The 19526-nt window shown below is 46.2% G+C and overlaps 2 protein-coding genes across 2 annotated transcripts; both read right to left on the reverse strand.

The window, feature by feature from the left end:
• Positions 1 to 1819: 1819 nt before the first annotated feature.
• SELENOS (selenoprotein S) lies at positions 1820 to 8633 on the reverse strand. The gene is made up of 6 exons (XM_010717651.4): positions 8473 to 8633; positions 8148 to 8282; positions 5891 to 5997; positions 4921 to 5010; positions 4745 to 4823; positions 1820 to 2604 (listed from the first exon to the last, which is right to left on the reverse strand). Exons 1-6 carry the CDS (start codon positions 8558 to 8560, stop codon positions 2519 to 2521), a joined length of 585 nt encoding a protein of 194 aa, XP_010715953.3. The 5' UTR covers positions 8561 to 8633; the 3' UTR covers positions 1820 to 2518.
• Positions 8634 to 8773: 140 nt separating this feature from the next.
• Positions 8774 to 17637, reverse strand: SNRPA1 (small nuclear ribonucleoprotein polypeptide A'). Its single transcript, XM_085233974.1, has 9 exons — positions 17455 to 17637; positions 17050 to 17197; positions 12443 to 12521; positions 11526 to 11572; positions 11330 to 11432; positions 10729 to 10808; positions 9693 to 9768; positions 9206 to 9299; positions 8774 to 8929 (listed from the first exon to the last, which is right to left on the reverse strand). The coding sequence occupies exons 1-9, from the start codon at positions 17534 to 17536 to the stop codon at positions 8871 to 8873; spliced, it is 768 nt and encodes a 255-aa protein (XP_085090100.1). The 5' UTR covers positions 17537 to 17637; the 3' UTR covers positions 8774 to 8870.
• Between the last annotated feature and the right edge of the window lie 1889 nt (positions 17638 to 19526).

Below are 19526 nucleotides of genomic sequence, written 5' to 3' on the forward strand. Positions count from 1 at the left end.
TAACCCCAGTCCTGGCCAGAAGCAAGACTCGAGACAGCGAAAGATTAGCATATGCTCAGTACAGACCTGCTTATTTATTCCTTTAGATGTTTTTACTGAACTAAATCAACCCATCTTCACCATTTTATCAACACAAAGAATTCTATCTCTCTAAGACAGCAATCTCCCCTAGATGTTTTTCTGAAGACAGCACCAAGACTGTTATTTGTTTCCCCAAACTCAAGGGGAAAGAGTTTGCCACAGGCACAAGTAAGATAACTCAGTTGTTTTTACTGATGAAGATCTTGAAAATCTTTCCCTGCTGTTTTCTTTTTGTTTTAATGCAGATGAAAACCTTCTCACACTGCACTCTGTTACAATAATGAAAATTTAAGCATCAAAATGTACAGAAGTGAGGAAATGAAAAAACTCACTTCCATTAATAGCCTTTTACTTCTATGCGTTACAACACACACCTGTAGGTCTGGAGTAAAAGGTTCTTCCTTCTCCCATTTTGTTAGCTGGCAACTTTAAAACTTAGCAGCAATATGCAGCTGTTATTTACAGCCAACAGAAAACCATGGATCAGGTGAGGAAACAGTATTTACACACAGTGTATTCAAAGCTAGCAATCATACACACTGCCAAAGCCTTCCAAGCATAAGCATATAGAAGCAAGTTCTCAAGCAGCCCTAAACTGTACTAATAAGATACTGATACAAACATAATGCCTACATACAAACTCAGCAGTCACACACAGACAGGAGCTATTTCACTCCTCATCAAGGACAGCCTGGGTTTTAGTCATCTTTTGCATTTGTGACAAAAAGAGTAACAAAAGGATTGGGGGGGTTGGAAAAGCATTCTTACAGTGACCGACTGCAACTTTATTTTCTGTCCATGTTGCTGGATATGTCAGAAGGATGAAGACCCCATATGCTTCTGTTATTGATCCCTTACAGTCCCTCGTGTTACACATTTGGTGGTCATAGGCCCTTTTCAGGGGAAAAAAAAAACAACAAACCAAACCAGCTTACGTGCTAGACAAGCTGACAGTGAGGTAAGAACACACATCAGAATCCAGCAGGGCCATTCAGGACAGCCATGCAGCCAGACTATCAATTCACATTGTGAGACATCTTCAGAACAGAAAACACAACAGTAAGTTCTTTGCATTCCCAAGGTGTAACCCTGATATCACATGGCTGTGAGCAGCCCTGCTGCCAGGAAACGAGGCACCACGCAGGGCTCAGTGCAGGTCAAGCTGCTCTTTCCCCTTTTAAAGTGCTGACCATGCCCAAGTTGACCATGCTTGTGAATACTCTCCTCCTCAAACCGTATTTGTTAGCAGCAATTTGGAAAGAATCCCCCAGCTCTGCGAAGAGCAAAAGTCTTTGCTGTCTATTTTCTTCATTTAAATTCAGCTATGGATGAAGTGCCTAACAGCTACTAACCCAGCCCACCCACGTCACAATTACTGGAGGTGGGGAAGGGGATGGGGATCCCACTTCCCAAGCTTGAGGAAATTTGATTTGGTCTTAAAAACTTAAAACTGAAGGCGATTCTTCTAGAAAGCACAATTTGGAACACAGAACACCTAAGGAAAACAAAGCGGTTAAAAAACAAATGAATCACTTAAAGACAAACCAACAGAACAGCTATTGTTTGTGGAGATAACCAAATGAAAATGATTTCATTTGATCTCACATGTTTTGCTTTACACACATATACAAAACGCTTCAGCATTCCACTTTATCCACATTCAATGCACTGGAACATATGCCTTCCATATAAAAAGATGCTGCAGAAAACCACAAGACTGTAAATACTAGATTCATGATTTGTTTGCAATTATATTTAATATTAATTGTATCGTTTTTACAAAGCAGTTGAAAATTAAAAAAAAAAAAAAGAATAGCAAGAAACCCTCATCTGCTGTCTAGCATCAGTAATCCTCATTGGTTTGTTTACCATTTGTAAGGAAAACATCATACAAAGCTGCTTGTCACAGAGACTCTTCCACAATAAGGAGCTTCTGGTGCAAACCCAACGCATTTGTCAGTTCATCCAGCTTTCCTCAAAGGCCCTCCTTCTAAAATTGAACCTGTCTGCCCATGATAATATTCTTCCCTCCCATATATCTTCCAGCCAAACACAGTAAATCCCATTGCACGTGTCCAAGGTTGGCGAATCCCCTCGTTTTAAGCAGGTAAACTGAGGTCTAGACATTGATTTGTTTGAGGCCAGACTTCTGCATGGCCAGCCATAGAACCCAGCTCTCACAACCACAAACGATCATCCTGGCTGGAGACTGCTTTCTCACTAAAGAGAAAACAAAGTGACTAATCATACTGACATTATTTCTTCCTTCATCCTCTCTGAGAGGATCAGATCTTTTTCTCGTGTAGCTGCTGTTAATATTCAGAAATGGTGTAAATCTGTGTTAACACCTGTGCTCAAACAAATCCCAAAGGAGTCAGTGTGACAGGCAAACTGTAGGCAGGCAGACAGTGGGTAAGCTGAAGGGACCCCAGGCAGGTTAGCCTCATCCACCTGCAGAGGGGCCCCTACGGCCTGGTCTCCAGGAACAAGTTCCACCTCCTTCTCCAGACAGGGGGTTATAACCTGGAAGGACAGATGAGAAATCCACCATGTTAACAGTCACACCCAACAGGAATTTGCCAACACGCGTGGAATGCCACGATTAAACTTCACAATTGTTTGCACCTTATTGAGAGCAATTCAGGGAAAAATGAGGAAAATGAAAGCAGAGAAATTATTCAGTCTTGAGAAGGCTGTTCTAGTTGGACCATTGGGATTAAATTAAATTGAAATTAATTGTTACTTAATTCCTCTAAGTCTGCATTAATGCCTTAATGGTACTCTGCAGTTGCAATAAAACAGTAAGGGTTTATCTGTCCTCCAAGAGCCCTAATAGCTAAGGACATCAAATAATCATAGAATGGCCTGGGTTGAAAAGGACCACAGTTCTCATCCAGTTCCAACCCCCTGCTATGTGCAGGTCACCAACCAGCAGACCAGGCTGCCCAGAGCCACATCCAGCCTGGCCTTGAATGCCTCCAGGGATGGGGCATCCACAGCCTCCTTGGGCAGCCTGTTCCAACTCTGTCACCATCTTCAAATAATCTGTTATTCCAGTCCTGCGTGGAATATTCTAAAGGTCAAAAAACTTACCAATACTGTAAGATGTGTTTTTAAATGAATTACAAAAGGCAAATGTGTGCAGTGAGGCAAACAGCCACTTCAGTTGAACCTCCTACTGCCACAGCTATAGGCAACTTCATTTTATGAGTAAGTATCTGGAAAGATTCAACGTGGCAAATATCTTCACTCAGGACACGGTAAAGAAAAGGAAAGTGGGAAGCCTGCTCCTAGCCTTGCTAACGAGCAGGTTTCAAAGCAACCTGTCTTTCTGAAACTTCAAGAGTCTCTGAAGTTCGTTTTTCTCATATTAGCAAAGTTCTGCTTTCGAGCTTAATTCAGCAGCTGAACAGTACAGATGGTTCTTTCACTTCATCCGTAGCTAACTCAGGAGGAGATCAGAGACCTCTAATTCTATAATCTGTTAGTTGAGCCAAGATTCTGCTTCGGCTGAAACTAGGACAGGTAGCATGTGGAAGGATGCCTCAGCCCAGCTGCCCCAGTCATGCTTCCCAGCACATGAAGGAAACGTGTGCTAAGAGAAAGCACGCATTTCTCATTCCCTGTGGTGGTCAGCATTCTGTGCAAGAGCTACAAAAGATACTGGACATTAGCAGGCACTTGACTGCATATAATAGGATGAATCAATCTATCAGACAGTTCCTTCAAATGCTGCCAGCAGCTGTTGGTATGGGTACTCAAAGCAGAACTTCTCAGCACTGAACTGCCACTGAGGTATAATATTCTTTAATCAAGAATCATAGGGTTCAGTACATTCAGTCATGTAATTTACTCACTCCTACACCCTAAGTGCATTTCCCTTTTAGCTTGTTGTAATTGAGGTTTGTCTGTATAATCCAATCCACTATGGAAAAATCATAATTAAAATATGATAAATTAACAATTGCAGGTATAGCAAAAGTTGTTAGGGCAAGAGGAGAGAAAGGAGAACAGCTGCACAGCTCATTTGCAGCAGTGATCCTTATGTGGAGGATTTAAGGCTACAGACAACAATTAATTAATCCATCAGGACAAATTTCAGTGGTCGACATTAAGTTTAGTGGTAAGACAGTAATGGTGGTCTGAGAGTTGGTAGCAATTCTATGGATCAGCAGATTTGTACATCCAATAGTCGTTACCTCAACACCTGATAAACAAGGTCATATTTCTTAATGAAATGTTTCAACTGACAGAAATAAAAGAAAGTAAGATATTTTCTTCTTAGACTTAATTATTATTGCAGGTGACTAAAGGACAGACCAAATTAAATTATATGATTTTGAAACAATGAAGGAGGAGTCCCAGAAGCACTGCAAGAACCTGTAGTTTTAGTCACAACCATCTCAGTGAGTTATGACCAAAATGCTGTCACTCCCAGGGGAAAAGCACGAGGGAGCTTCCTGCTGTTCTGCCCAAAATTCAAACAGACCACAATGGGTAGAGCTAAGGAACTTACTTGTAAGGCACATTTTGTTTCCTCCTCGAATAAGAGAAAAATTATGGGTAATTATCTAATGGCTTTGTACACAACAACATGAGCTGTACGCTGAGCTGCACGCAGCTCTGTCTCAAGATCAGAACACCTCAAGGATTTCGTACTCACCACCTCCTCGCAAGGGCTTCTTGTTTGGTTTAGATTTCGGGACTGCTGATGAGGTGGAGGCACCAGATTCTGCTTCTTGCTGTTCACAAAAGCAAATATTGCTCAGAATTCAGTCAGTGTGAACTTCAGCTAATCTAATTACATACACGTAACCTGATTAACAACACAGTTGTTACCTGACTCAGTTTCAGGTTTCCTTTGTAACTTTTTCCTTCTTGCATACTTTCCCACATTTCTATCTTCTGCCTTCGCTTCTGTTCTTCAAGCTAAGAAACAAAATGAGGACACATCAGACTAAGATTTTAGAACAGAACTGCCATTGCTACAGAAACACTACAACAGGATAAACAAAAGCCACTGGATCCACCTTTACCTGACGCAGTATCTCAGCTTACAGAAGCACTGACTTTTTAAATGCTCAAGCTTTCCCAAGGACAGAACAGCAACTCCTCCTTCCCCAACACATACAGACTGGGACTTGTTCTGACACCTTGATGCTTGAAACTACAATAAAACTGAGTTATGGGCTTAAATCATTAGTCTATGGAAAGGACTGAGTGTTGCATCTGATGGTCACTGGATGCACAGTGAATGGTTCTACAAAGGAAAAGGTGCTTTTCAAATTAGCAAGATAACCAGCTACACTTCTTGAAGTGTCAGGTACAAGCTGAAATCTGGATGTGGCTGATTGCAAAAGCAAAGATCAAAGAACCAGGATTAATGAGCAATATTACTGTTTTGCTGATCACATCCACTTTTCTGCATTGATTTACAACTCCAAGATAGCAAGGCCCAAAGTGTTCCAGCCAAATAAATTCTTGCAGAGAAGCATTAATCGCTTCAAGAACGAGCAAAACACTAAACATATCAATCACTCTAATTAACTAAGAGCAGGAGGACCTCAGGTCAACACATCATACAAGGACACCGAATGGCCATCATGATACCTAATGCCTGTTATCACAAAGTGCATCAAGCCATATAAAAAGCAGATCAGGTGAAGGAGGGAGAAGAATCCCACCATCCCCATTCCAGCAGAGAGATCCTATTCTTCTGGTATCTAGAATGGTACACAGCTTTCTACAACAACAGCAAAGCACCTGATGACAAGTTACTGAGTTAAAGAAAGAAATGCTCTCCAGTTACCTGTCTTTGTTTTTCTTTGTATCTTTCTGCTTGTGCATTCAGCTCCTCTTGCATCCTGAGACGAGATGCCAACAAAGCTTCTTGTCTTCTTACCACCATGTCAGGCTCTAGGGAATAGACAGAATTTGCAAAGCAGTTCAAAATAGACTCTAAATGGTATCCTGAAAGAACCATAATATGGAAAGGCACACATCTCTCCCTGCAGCAGCTCCACAGAAAATCACAGCTCAAGTTCAGTTTGCAGCTGATTTTTTACAGTAATTCATATGCTGATTTAGATTTCATATTTGAATATTTTTAGAGCAATTGCTTTAATGGGCTTTTAACGAACTTGGACACTGATGGAACAAACCCATACAAAATTAACACCCGAGCTTCTAGGATATTTGCTTCTATTTCTGAAGCATTTGCTCAATACAAATAACTTCAGAAATATCATCCATCCTTCACAGGAATTCCAATTTTATCCACAGAACTTGTTTGATGCAGAAGCAGAAGGCAATCAGCCCACATCCACTCCTCCTCCTTCCTGGAACTGCTGCTGCTGCTCGGGTTACAGCAGCAAAGCAGTGGCAGATTTAACATGCTCTATCAGCAGAGAAATTACTCACAAATGTCAAACATATCTCAACAGAAAACTGGCAGTCTTGGGAAATCTACATTAAGAAACCGCCTCTCTTCACCACTGGCCTTTAGAAGATTGGCCTTCTCACCCAGAGGGTGGTGAGGCACTGGAACAGGTTGCCCAAGGAGGTTGTGGATGCTCCTTCCCTGGAGGCATTCAAGGCCAGGCTGGATGTGGCTCTGGGCAGCCTGGGCTGCTGGTTGGTGACCTGCACGTAGCAGGGGGTTGGAACTGGATGAGCACTGTGGTCCTTTTCAACCCAGGCCATTCTGTGATTCTATGAAGAAGTTAAAAGAAAAATGCTACCCAAACCAAGGGTAAATATTACCTTTATCTTCTTTTCCCAGTTACTGAAGTATCTCTAACATTTGTTTGACTCCTTATATGTTTGTTACCGCCCAAAGATGAATGTGAAAAAGAAATGTAAGTGGTTTCAGGAATTTTGTTTTATAGGCAGATCTGGCAATTAAACCAAGATTCAATTATGACACAAAAGACCATCAGTAGAATAAAGGCATGTAAATAACATTTTCAGAGGCCGGAATGCCAGAGGGATTAGTGCCAATCACTTATTCTGTCAGCAGATCCATAAGTAAAGACCACGATTTACAGCAGCAAGTCTTCAAGAGAAGCAAGATCATAACCCTGTAAGATTTTCAATCTTTGCCACACTTAAAGGGCAACACAAGCAAGAGGCAGATACACCCCAAATGTACACAATCCTAATGGAGTAGGAATTGTGAAGGAATAATTCAGACAGAGACACAATGAATATTAGCCAAAAGTTTGGCTTTATTCAAGCTTTTAGCTATTGTTTTTCTTTGAGAATTCTCTTTTATTTTTATACTTGACCCCAGCTCCTTTAAAGCATGGGGCTCTCTAAAATCCTGCACTGTCAGAGCAGTTATTCCCTTGCTCTGTACTGCCCTGCTCCTTTTCTCCCAATCTCATTACTTCGTGCCACAATCCCATCACATCACAGACTTTTAGAGGCATTTCTCTTGGTTTAACGTTTCCTTATTGTTGCTATTCAACAAGATCTGTACAGTTTTGCAGACCTTACAATCATAGATTCACGAAGGTTGGAAAAGACCCCTAAGATCACCAAGCCCAAGACCAACCCAAACCCATCCCACTTCACCCACTGACCACGTCCCTCAGTGCCACATCTCCACAGCTCTTGAACACCTTCACGCACAGTGACTTCACCACCTCCCTGGGCAGCCTGTGCCAAACGCACCACTGCTCTTTTTCTTCCTAATATCTAACCTTTGGTGCAACTTAAGGCTTTTGCCTCTCATCCCGTTGCTGCTACCTGGGAGCAGAGGCTGAACCCCCCCTCACCACACCCTGCTCTCAGGGATCAGCAGAAAGCAATAAGGATTCCCCCGAGCTTCCTTTACTCCAGACAGCCCAGTTCCCTGAGCTGCTCTCCATAAGACTGTGCTCCTTCGCTGCCTTTCTGTGGACACAGCTCAGTGTTAAAATCCCACTGCAGAATACCTTCTCGGTGCCATTAAGCAACGTTCTGCACGTGTGGAACCGAACAGCTGTCAGACAGCTGAGCAGCCCCCGCAGGTACCCAGAAGCCGACAGCCACGATCAGCACACAGCCCTCAGAGCCGTACAAACCTATGTCTGCTCCAGCTGCTCCTCGCTGGCTGCTGGGCCTCATCCTCCATCGCGAGGAAATCTTCTGGACGATGAGATAGACGGCGACGCAGGCCAGGAGGACGTACCAGCCATAGCTCGACAGCAGGGCGCCCACTGGGAGGGGAAGAGGCGTCGTTCACGGCCCCTCAGCACGCACCACCGCCGCCCGAGGCAGGCCGGACAACGCGGCTCCAACCCCGGCTCCTCACGCCGCCCGAGGCCCAGCTCCCCCCGCCTCACGCCCGGTTCTCTTCACCGGCTCCCCTCACCCCCGAACCCCTCCCGATCTCCACTCCGGCCCCACCCGTGTGCTGCAGCAGCTCGAGCCCTTCCCGTTCCAGTGCCGGTTTCCCCGGGCCCGGCCCGGCCCCGCCGCGGTCCCCGAGCTCCATGGCCCCGCTGCCGCCTCACGTCCGGGAGCCGCCCCGCCGCCAATCACCGCCCTCCTCGTCCTCAGCCTCCTCGCGGACAGAGAGCCAATCGGGAAACGAAAGGGATGACGCCACGATCGCGTAGGCCAATGAGAAGAAGAAAGGAAAGGCGAAGAGACCAATCGCGGGACTAGCCCCTCCCCCCGGATGCAGGAAGTAGGCGGGACACGGGCAGAGCGGACACGGCGCTTTATTGACACGGACACGGGGCGGAACGGCGCGGCACAACGCGAGGCGCGGCGCCACGTGGGCAGCTCGGCGTCCGCAGGAGCTACGAGCCCGTGGGGACGGGATCTTCCTCCATCTCCTCCTCGGCGTCCTCGGCCGAGCCTAGAAGAGAGCGGAACGCAGCCCGATGAGCGCACGCCGTGAGTTCGGTGCTGCACGCGAGCTGCAGGTCTGGCCGTGAACGCTCTGCCGGCCGGACAGCTCGCGTGCCGAGTGCTCAGACCGAGGGAGGCGGTCCTCTGCCATCCCAAGCAGCAAATCACATCGATCTCATGCGGTTTTTTAACTCCCTCCCAGCGTAACCTCCTTGCTGAGATCACAGGAAGGAATCAAAAGAGGGAGATTTTGTTTAGGAAAGAAAAGCAGAAGCACTCTGACCTGGCTTTCGTTCTCTGCCGGGGATCTGGCCGGCCTGCAGCAAGCCTTTCAGCCTCTCCACTTCGGCCAATGTTGAGGCATTTGCTATGGCAGTCTGAAAAACAGAGGAGCACAGTGAATCTTCACATTCAGCACATCAGCCCACTGAGAATAAACATAACAAGTTGCTTTTGTTTTGCAGGTAAGTTAAGCCAAGTTTTCACGCTCCCAAAGGTTCTGCACGTGACAGAGTGCAGTCTTGTTCCCCCCAGTTACACAAAAGCTGAGCTGTCCTGGGTGAGCTCTAGGCTCAAAACCAAGTTTTAGTTAAGTTTTCCATATTAGTTAGTTTTAGTTTTGCATATGACACAGTAGAAGTTACAGAAAAAGCACCTAGAACAAAGAGAACCCTCTGTTCTATTCATCTGAACAGTCAGCCGTTGCCGTCAGTTGGGATTCACAACTGTTTTCCTCTGCTTCTGCCTGAGTGCTGCTGTGGCTCACTCACCTTGATCGCCTCAACATCACCCGGGGAGGGCCCGGCTTTCTTTTTGTCTGTTGGCAGACCAGCACCTGGATTGAAGCTTCAGAGGAAAAAGCAAAGAGGTACCATCACTCTCTGGGAGGAGTGCGTGCTTCTCTTACTTCCAAACCAGGTTTGGAAGCATTTCATTCAATCAAGTGTAGTATCTTATCTTTGTTAACAAACTGATACAGTGATGAATTGCCTCCTTCAGAAACACCAACCACTTGTCCTCACTGTCCCACCCCCCCTCCCATCTTTTCATCTGCTCATAACAAGAGGCAGACGGTCACTTTGTAATTAAGCAGCTGACAAAAGCTGTTGGATTTGGATGTTGTTGAACACAGGAGGTCTGTTACCATTACAAAAAGCGGAGTGGATAAAGACAGAGTAAATGAAATTGGATTTCCTTTTCTGACACGTCTAATAGGATATCTGTGGCAGCCTATACATAAGCCTACGTTAGAAGTTTCTTTTCAGAGTTACCCGCTGCTGCTTGAAGGAAAAGACATTTGTTGTCTCTGAAAATGGAAGTCACAGAGTACAAAGCTGGAAAGAACTTCCTGAAATAGTGACCCAGCTTCAGAGACCTCCTGCAGCTGCATATGGGCATTTGGGGTGTTTATTGGGTATTTGGTTCACTGATTTACTTGCTCTAAAGCTATCACAGACCTCAGTCATTTCCACTCACAAACCATAGTGAGAGCCCATTTGTTATCAGTTTCAAATGTTCACAGTCACTGGCAAAACAGATTTTTCAGTTCCCAATCACGTAGAGAGCAAAGCCAAGCAAACAACGGCCACCTCTTGGCAGTAAAGTAACAAAGAGCAAAAAACCAAAAAGTTTCCTGCTTACTGATATACATCAATCCACTCTGACCAAACAGATCTTCCGTAAAGATTTCTGAGATGTGTTCACCACCATCCAAAAACTAGGGATGTCTCAGTGCAGTGCGTAATGCTGCACACAAAGTGGTGTTTCTGAAGGAGAATGCCAGTGGAAGTGTTTGTTTTATCTTACGTTTTGGATCTCCTGGCAATATCCTTTGCAAGCTGTGCACCCCGTTTGCCCTTGAACATTTTCTCTGCCTCCTGTCGCTCCTACAGCGATACCACACACACAAAGTTAATTTAAGAATGTAACATTGTGCAAAGCTGCTGTCTTTGCAAAGAAAGATGCTTTGGCTCGTCTTCAGTGAACAACAGCACGAGGAGACCAGATGTAAGAACAAGCACCAACGCACTGCCAAACACTCAGACTTGAGGTATATCACCTCAGTGCTCTTAAAATAACAACCCCACGCTTCTACAGGGAAAGCAGAGGGCTCTGCTGTGATCCCTCGTTCCTTTCTCTAGGTTTGTCTTGGCACCACCATTAGCCAGCCAGAAAAGTCAGACTAAACAAACAACAGCAGTAAAACATCATTAAAAATAACGAAGCAGACTACATCCCTACCAGTGTGAAACCATCAAAGAGAGACATCGGTTTTAGAGCCTCACAGGATACAGAGTTTCACTACAGTTTACAACTGGGGCAAAAAGCTTAATGTTTTCACTACAGTTCCAAGTTAATAGGAGAAAAGGTCTCCATCTGGTGTTCCATCAGAAGGTGACAGACTTACTTTGAGTTTCACTTTCTGAAAATCCAGCACTCTGACTTGGGGAACTTTGTAGATAACATATAGTCTGTAATGCTTCTTATTTGTTACTGGATTCCTTAAAATGCTACAAGGCAAATAAAGGTCATAAAGAGTTACTTAATTTGAAATCTATTACAATAAATTACAAACAATTGCTTTTCTTTTCAAGATGACATACCTCAGGTAAGTCAATGATTTAATACTCGACAGTGGATCCAGTTCACCCTATATAATGGGAAGAACAGAGTAAGAATCTGAAATCCATTTCACGACAATCAAGTATTTCAGAACGAAGCTCCTGAACTCCTGGCTCTGAAAGAGGAACTAAAATCTCCCATTCCTTTCAAGCTTGTTTGAAAATGGCAGCATTTGTACCATTGTGGCAAATGACTGCAGTAAGTCAACAGTGTTCTATTTAATGGCACTGTATGCAATTTAAAACTGAAGAGTTTTCATTTCCACTATGGAAAACACACATCCCAGAAAAAGGAAGAAAAAACCAACACAGTAACCAAGCAAGCTTCAGTCTTAACACATAACTAAGAATTGTAAGCTTCAAGAAGACCTGCTAGCTATTAAATCTGCATAAATGCCACATGAAGGATTCAAATCTGTTTAATTTCTACACGTAAGACAGCAACAAAACCAATAAAGTTGCACTAAGGCATCTTGTTTATGAATTAATCAGTTCAAAGGAAGAATATGAGAAACTGTGCTCTTAAGTTTTCTATTTTTGAATAGGAGACAAAAAAAGTTCGAAGTGAACTTTCATATATTAAAAAAAAAACAAAACCAGAGGCTGTTTATCCAGTCCAAAATTAGACCTAAAATATTTCATTTCAAGGTATTGAGGTCACTTTTGTGAGTGTTCCTTAGTGGACTCTCGTTTGCATTTTAGAGACCAACTAGAATTACTACAGTTAGTTTAGCAGGAAGCCCACCAAGACTTTGACTGCTGCTCCACTGCATGCTGCAAATGATGTTCGTTAAGATACACCACCACAACTACCAAATTCACATCATTCTGAAGAAAAAGACTAATTAGAAAGATGACAAAAACACACTGTTAAGATTTATTCTGCATCAATAACTTACCAGTTCAGATATGTTGTTGTTGGTAAGAACGAGCTCTGTGAGACTGGGCAGAGCTTGTTCAAGTCCTTCCCCAATCCGACTACAGAAGAACAAAAACACAAAGATTTCACCTTTGGTTGGAAATTAACAATGATGAACATATGCAGAGAAATATGAAAATCACAGAATCATTAAGGCTGGAAAGACCTCTGAGATCATTCATATTAGGTTAGATTGTAGGAGGAAGTTTTTCAGACAGAGGGTGGTGAGGCACTGGAACAGGCTGCCCAAGGAGGCTGTGGATGCCCCATCCCTGCAGGCATTCAAGGCCAGGCTGGATGTGGCTCTGGGCAGCCTGGTCTGCTGGTTGGCGACCTGCACACAGCAGGGGGCTGGAACTGGATGAGCATTGTGGTCCTTTTCAACCCAGGCCATTTGATGATTCTATGATATGATTCATTCAGCCCAACCCCAGCTCACCCCCACCATTCCCACTAAATCGCATCCCTCTGTGCCACATCTCCATGGCTCTGGAAAACCTTCAGGGTCAGTGACTCCATCAGCTGTGCCAATATAGAGCACCTCACTTAAACACAACCAAGTATGACACCAGCAGAAGTCTGGGTTAGCATCAGCTTTCTAACAAAGCTAGCTTAAAACACTAGTAGCCACTGTAAGGGCATCAGGTGCAGCCAGCAGCCCAGCTCATTCAGTTGCAGGTATACTTGTCTGTGTTTCTCTGTGTCTCTGAACACGAGCCAACAGTGTGCTCAGGTGGCCAAGAGGGCCAACAGCATCCTGGCCTGCATTAGAAATAGTGTGGCCAGCAGCAGGGAGGTGATCATCCCCCTGTACTCAGCACTGGTGAGGCCGCACCTCGAGTACTGTGTTCAGTTTTGGGTCCCTCACTACAGGAAAGACATTGAGGCCCTGGAACGTGTCCAGAGAAGGGCAACAAAACTGGTGAGGGGTCAGGAGCACAAATCTTATGAGGAGTGGCTGGGGGAGCTGGGATTGTTTAGTCTGGAGGAGGCTCAGGGGAGACCTCATTGCACTCTACAACTTCCTGAGGGGAGGTTGTGGTGAGGAGGGATTTGGCCTCTTCTCCCAGGCAACAAACAGGACCCAAGGAAACGGCCGCAGGTTGTACCTTAGGTTAGACATAAGGAAGAACTTTTTCTCTCAGAGAATGGTCAAGCACTGGAATGGCTGCCCAGGGAGGTGGTGGAGTCGCCGTCCCTAGCAATGTTCAAGAGGTATCTGGATGAGGAGCTGCGAGATATGGCTTAGTGCTTGTGGTAGCAGTGGTGATGGGGTGTCATGGTTTTATATTTTTTTTTTGTTTTGGTTTGGCTCTCAGTATTCCGCATCAATACATCATGTAGTATACTGGGAGTTAAAGTGTTAATGCTCCAATTCCAGGCACCTATCCCCATACGTTACAGAAGTCATGGGATCTGACCCTTCCGGGTGGGGCGGTCTCTTACTGCCTGGCAGTGGGTGCTGGAGGGTGCTTTCCTGGCCGTTCCAAGCTTTTCAGGTTTGAATCGGTATCGGGAACTCTCCCTCTCTCTCTCTCTCCTGTTTTATTTGATTTATTAGTCTCAATTTCAATCAGATTGTATTATATTGTGTTATCTTGCATTCCGATATCATAATTAGTAAAATAAGTTTTCCTCCATAGATTGTTGCCGCTGTTTTTTTGTTTTCCTCCCTTCCTTCCCATTTTGTGGGCTGGGAAGGGGAGGGCAGGGGCCTACCGCCCCCTGTCACGGGTGTAGATTGATCTCGTTAACTCCGTGACAGATTTTGGTGGAGAATGCGGGCATAGTTCTATTTCTTAGCTTTTAGAACGAATCTCTCTCTCTGCTCTTAGAGAGCTTCGTTAGGGAGCATTATCAGTAGTTTAGGTTTCTGTGCTGGAAAACTTGACCTTGAAAGACTAGGCGTGCTGCCAGTGTTCTGGGATTCTGGAGTCGAGCTTACAGGGGGTCAGAAGAGGGCTACACTCCAACTGAGAAGGAGATCTTAGCCGCGTATGAGGGGGTTCGGGCTGCTTCCGAAGTAATCGGTACTGAAACGCAGCTTCTTCTGGCACCTCGACTGCCAGTGCTGAACTGGATGTTTAAGGGAAAGGGTTCCTCCACCCATCATGCTACCGATGCCACTTGGAGTAAGTGGATTGCGCTGATTACGCAGCGAGCGCGGATGGGGAATCTCAACCGTCCAGGAATCCTAGAGGTGATCATGGACTGGCCTGAAGGCAAAAAGTTTGGAACATCACCAGGAGAAGAAGTAGCACGTGCAAAAGAGGCCCCACCATACAATGAACTACCAGAAAATGAAAAGAAATATGCTCTGTTCACAGATGGATCATGTCGTATTGTGGGAAAGCATCGCAGATGGAAAGCCGCTGTGTGGAGCCCCACACGACAAGTTGCAGAGGCCACTGAAGGAAAAGGAGAATCGAGCCAATTTGCAGAGGTAAAGGCTGTCCAGCTGGCCTTGGATGTTGCTGAACGGGAGAGGTGGCCAATGCTTTATCTTTACACTGACTCATGGATGGTGGCAAATGCTCTATGGGGATGGTTACAGCAGTGGGAGCAAAATAACTGGCAAAGAAAGAGTAAACCTATTTGGGCTGCTGAATTGTGGAAAGATATTGCCGCCCGAACAAAGAATATGGTTGTAAAGGTGCGCCATGTGGATGCTCATGTGCCCAAGAGTCGGGCTACAGAAGAACAGCAAAATAACCATCAGGTAGACCAAGCTGCCAGAATTGAGGTGGCCCAAATAGACCTGGACTGGCAGAACAAGGGTGAATTATTTTTAGCTCGATGGGCCCATGAGACCTCGGGTCACCAAGGGAGAGATGCGACACATAAATGGGCTAGAGACCGAGGGGTGGACTTAACTATGGACGCTATTGCACAGGTTATTCATGATTGTGAAACATGTGCCATAATCAAACAAGCCAAAAGGATGAAACCACACTGGGGGGAAGGGCGATGGCTAAAGTATAAATACGGAGAGGCATGGCAGGTTGATTATATCACCTTGCCACGATCTCGCAGTGGTAAATGTTATGTGCTTACTATGGTGGAGGCAACAACTGGGTGGCTTGAAACCTATGCAGTACCCCATGCTACCGCCCGAAATACCATATTAGGTCTTGAGAAACAAGTCCTGTGGCGACATGGTACCCCAGAAAGAATTGAGTCAGATAATGGGACTCATTTTAAAAATTCTCTTGTAAATACTTGGGCCAAAGATCATGGCATTGAGTGGATTTACCATATTCCCTACCATGCACCAGCCTCTGGTAAAATTGAACGATACAATGGGTTGTTAAAAACTATGCTGAAAGCAATGGGAGGCGGTACATTTAAACACTGGGAGAAGCATTTGGCAGAAGCCACCTGGTTAGTCAATACCAGAGGATCTATCAATCGTGATGGTCCTACCCAATCCAGCTCCCTACTTACTGTAGACGGAGATAAAGTCCCTGTTGTACATGTAAAGAACATGTTGGGAAAAGCAGTTTGGGTTCTTCCAGCTTCTGGAAAGGGCAACCCACTCCGTGGTACTGTTTTTGCCCAGGGACCTGGGACCACTTGGTGGGTAATGCAAAAAAACGGGGATGTTCAATGTGTACCACAAGGAAACTTGATGCTGGGGGAGTGCAGTCGATAATTCTATGTATATGTATATAGACGTGTGTGTAATGCATTTTAATCATCTTTTTCGCTTATATATGTATATAAATTAAGCATGATGTAGTGATGTAGAATAAGGGGTGGAATGTCATGGTTTTATATTTTTTTTTTTGTTTTGGTTTGGCTCTCAGTATTCCGCATCAATACATCATGTAGTATACTGGGAGTTAAAGTGTTAATGCTCCAATTCCAGGCACCTATCCCCATACGTTACAGAAGTCATGGGATCTGACCCTTCCGGGTGGGGCGGTCTCTTACTGCCTGGCAGTGGGTGCTGGAGGGTGCTTTCCTGGCCGTTCCAAGCTTTTCAGGTTTGAATCGGTATCGGGAACTCTCCCTCTCTCTCTCTCTCCTGTTTTATTTGATTTATTAGTCTCAATTTCAATCAGATTGTATTATATTGTGTTATCTTGCATTCCGATATCATAATTAGTAAAATAAGTTTTCCTCCATAGATTGTTGCCGCTGTTTTTTTGTTTTCCTCCCTTCCTTCCCATTTTGTGGGCTGGGAAGGGGAGGGCAGGGGCCTACCGCCCCCTGTCACGGGTGTAGATTGATCTCGTTAACTCCGTGACATGGGGGGATGGTTGGACTGGATGATCTTGTAGATCGTTTCCAACCTTATGATTCTATGATTCTATGGGAGTAGTGAACAAACTCCAAAGACTCGAAACAAATTCCAGACCCTGCATCTCATTGTCCTGTCTGAAAAGGGAACACAGACCTGGGGCAGAACTCTGCAATTAACAAAACTGGCTAATTGAAGGCTGAAGCAAATACTGAGCGTTATTTCTTCCCCATAAAGCAAACGTTTCTCCTCCTGTCCAGTACTGAAAGATGCAGGCACACTTCTCTTCCCAAAAGCATTCTCGTCTGCCCCAGGTCCCGTCGGATCACAACACAACCACTTACCAAATCCTGTTGTTATTCATCAGAAGAGTTTTCAGCCTTCTCAACAGAGGGAACCCATCCAGTTTCCGGATCTCATTATCCGAGAAATCAATCGCATCAAACTGATCCAACGTGGCCCCTAAGTTCTCAATGACGGGGATTTTATACCCTGCGGGGGGGAGAAAAGCAAGGAGGGAATCAGCGCCCACAGGTCAAGGAAAAAAAGGAGGTGCAATGCCGCCTCGGGGGCAGATTTGAGCGGGAAGAGCCGCAACAGCCGCACAACGGCTCCGCAGCCCGGCCCGTTCCGCTGCAGGCCCCGCGCCCCACAGCGCGGCCCTTCCAGCGCACCCCGCTCCCACACGGGCCCGCCCACCACCCCCACCCCAAACCCAGGCACGGCTCCCCCCGGCAGATCCGTCGCACCCCGCAGGTCGAGCTCGCGGTCTCGGACGGCGTTGGTGTATTGAGCCGCCTGCTCGATCAGCTCCGCCGTCAGCTTCACCATCCCGCCAGGCCGCGCCGAGCCGCCAACACGCCGCCGGACCGCTCACCCAGCCGAGCGCAGCCGAACACAACCGAGCGCAGCCGAACACAGCCGAGCTCAGCCGAACACAGTCGAGCGCAGCCGAACACAGCCGAGCGCCGAGCAGCCGAGCGCAACCGAGCGGGGCCGATCCCTGCCGATCCCCGCCAGGCCGCGCAGCCGAGTGCCGAGAGGGAGTGGGCCGTGCTCTGCTCCCTTCAGCTCCTCCTCCGCAAAATGGCGGTCGGGGAGGGGTTGTGTGGAGGTGGATTTCCTGAACGTCCCAACTGGCAGGGAAGCGCACGGATCACAGAATCATAGAATCACAGCGTGGTTGGGTGGGAAGGGACTACGCTGGGTGCTGCAGAGGGGAGCATCCACCGCCTCTCTGGGCAAACTGTGCCAGTGCATCACCAGCCTTACTGTAAATAACAGCCACGTTTTCTATGCTCAGTCTAACTCTCCTGTGATCGCAGCTGAAGCACTGCAGCACTTCGGCAGCTTGTCAGCAGAGGGAACTGATGTCCTGTGAACACCTCCGCCTGTGGCCAACTGGAAGCATTTCGGGCCACCTCTGTCCCCTCTCTGTCCCAGGCTGCCCTCTCACTTGCCGTATGGATTTGTTAAGCTGTGGCTGCTGGGGAGCTGGGATGGCTCCGCCTGCATCTTCACTTCAGCAGGACCCAAATCACCGGGCCACAGCTGGCACGCTGCCGCACCTTAATTTGGGCTGTATGGACGTATGAGCGCAGCTGACGTGAACTGAAGGGGACGTGGGAAGGGAAGCCCCGGGTCCCCAGGTCTTGCTGAATGTCACCGAGCCACCACCTGTATGATTCCAGAAAGCTCCTCCAGCACTGCAGGCTCCCTCCATGAGATGAGATATAGTGATTTCTGCAGTGCTGCTATCTAGGGGAGGGATTCTTCATGAGCTGTGATGTTTCTGCAAGCCCAGAGGACATGGCAATAGTTGAAACACTGCAGCCATGTTTGGCAGTACATAGTGGTGGCTCATACTTACTCTGGGAGAGTGTAAAGCATCGCCCTGATTGATCCATAGGATCTGTTCTGGCTGGGGTCAGCTCCTATGCTCTGCATCAAAAACACCCTCACCGCTACCTGACACCATAGGTGACACAGGAAAGCACATAGTCAGGTTTTCACAACATCTGCATTTCCTTAAAAGAAGTTAGGAGAGAGGAGAGAGAGACAAATATTGTAAGGAGAAGTGAAGAATTATCAGCACAGTTTGACTCAGGAATGAAGGGATGGTGAAGACAAACATTGCCTTCAGTCATGTCAGGCAGGCATTGAAAGGGGATGCTTCAGCCTCCTGGAAAGCAAATAAAACGTGAACCTTTCTCCTTTAGCACAGTACAGCTGTATTCCTCAGCTCTAAGGCTGTAACGGAGCTGTAACCGAGAGCAGACATTCTTGGTTTCAGATGCTGTACACGAGCTCTCGAAAGCTCCTTCTTTGTGCTGGAAAGTCAAAGCAATGATTTGTAAGATGCGTGCTCACCACTTGTCAGCTACCAGGCAGCAGATGGCTGTGGATGCAGCCTAACAGCCCAACAGCAAGCAGGGCTTCAGGCTGCCCTAAGAAGATTTTCCAGAAAACAGCTATTATAGTTCAGTCATCAGAGCCAAGAAACAACAGAGAAATGTGCTTTAATAAATTGCCCAAGTATTCGTTTATCTGGAAGAGACAGACACTTTGATCCTCTGCACATACCAGTGGCAGAGAGACTTTAATAGCTCTGAGCGAGCATTGCAAAAGCTTAGATAAATAATCTGAATGTTATTACTTTCAAGGAATGATTTCTGAGGGAGTTGCAGCCCTGGGAAACACTGGGAGCTGATGTTGTTGCATGAACTCAACTTGTAGAATTCGTTTCTCTTTCCCTGCAGGCTGAAAGGCAGCAGAAAGCTGAGGGATTGGTCATCTTCAATTGCGTTGCCTCACCCAGGCT

Source organism: Meleagris gallopavo, chromosome 12 (genome assembly GCF_905368555.1).
Source record: "Meleagris gallopavo chromosome 12, MGAL_WU_HG_1.1, whole genome shotgun sequence".
Classification (NCBI taxonomy): Eukaryota; Metazoa; Chordata; class Aves; order Galliformes; family Phasianidae; genus Meleagris; species Meleagris gallopavo.

Coding starts and splice junctions, on each gene's coding strand:
- SNRPA1 (XM_085233974.1), bottom strand. CDS start 17,536: ATGGTGAAGCTGACGGCGGAGCTGATCGAGCAGGCGGCTCAATACACC. Junction 12,522..17,049: donor ATGAATAACAACAGGATTTG/GTAAGTGGTTGT, acceptor GTTCTTCTGTAG/TCGGATTGGGGAAGGACTTG. Junction 10,809..11,329: donor TTCAGAAAGTGAAACTCAAA/GTAAGTCTGTCA, acceptor GTATCGCTGTAG/GAGCGACAGGAGGCAGAGAA.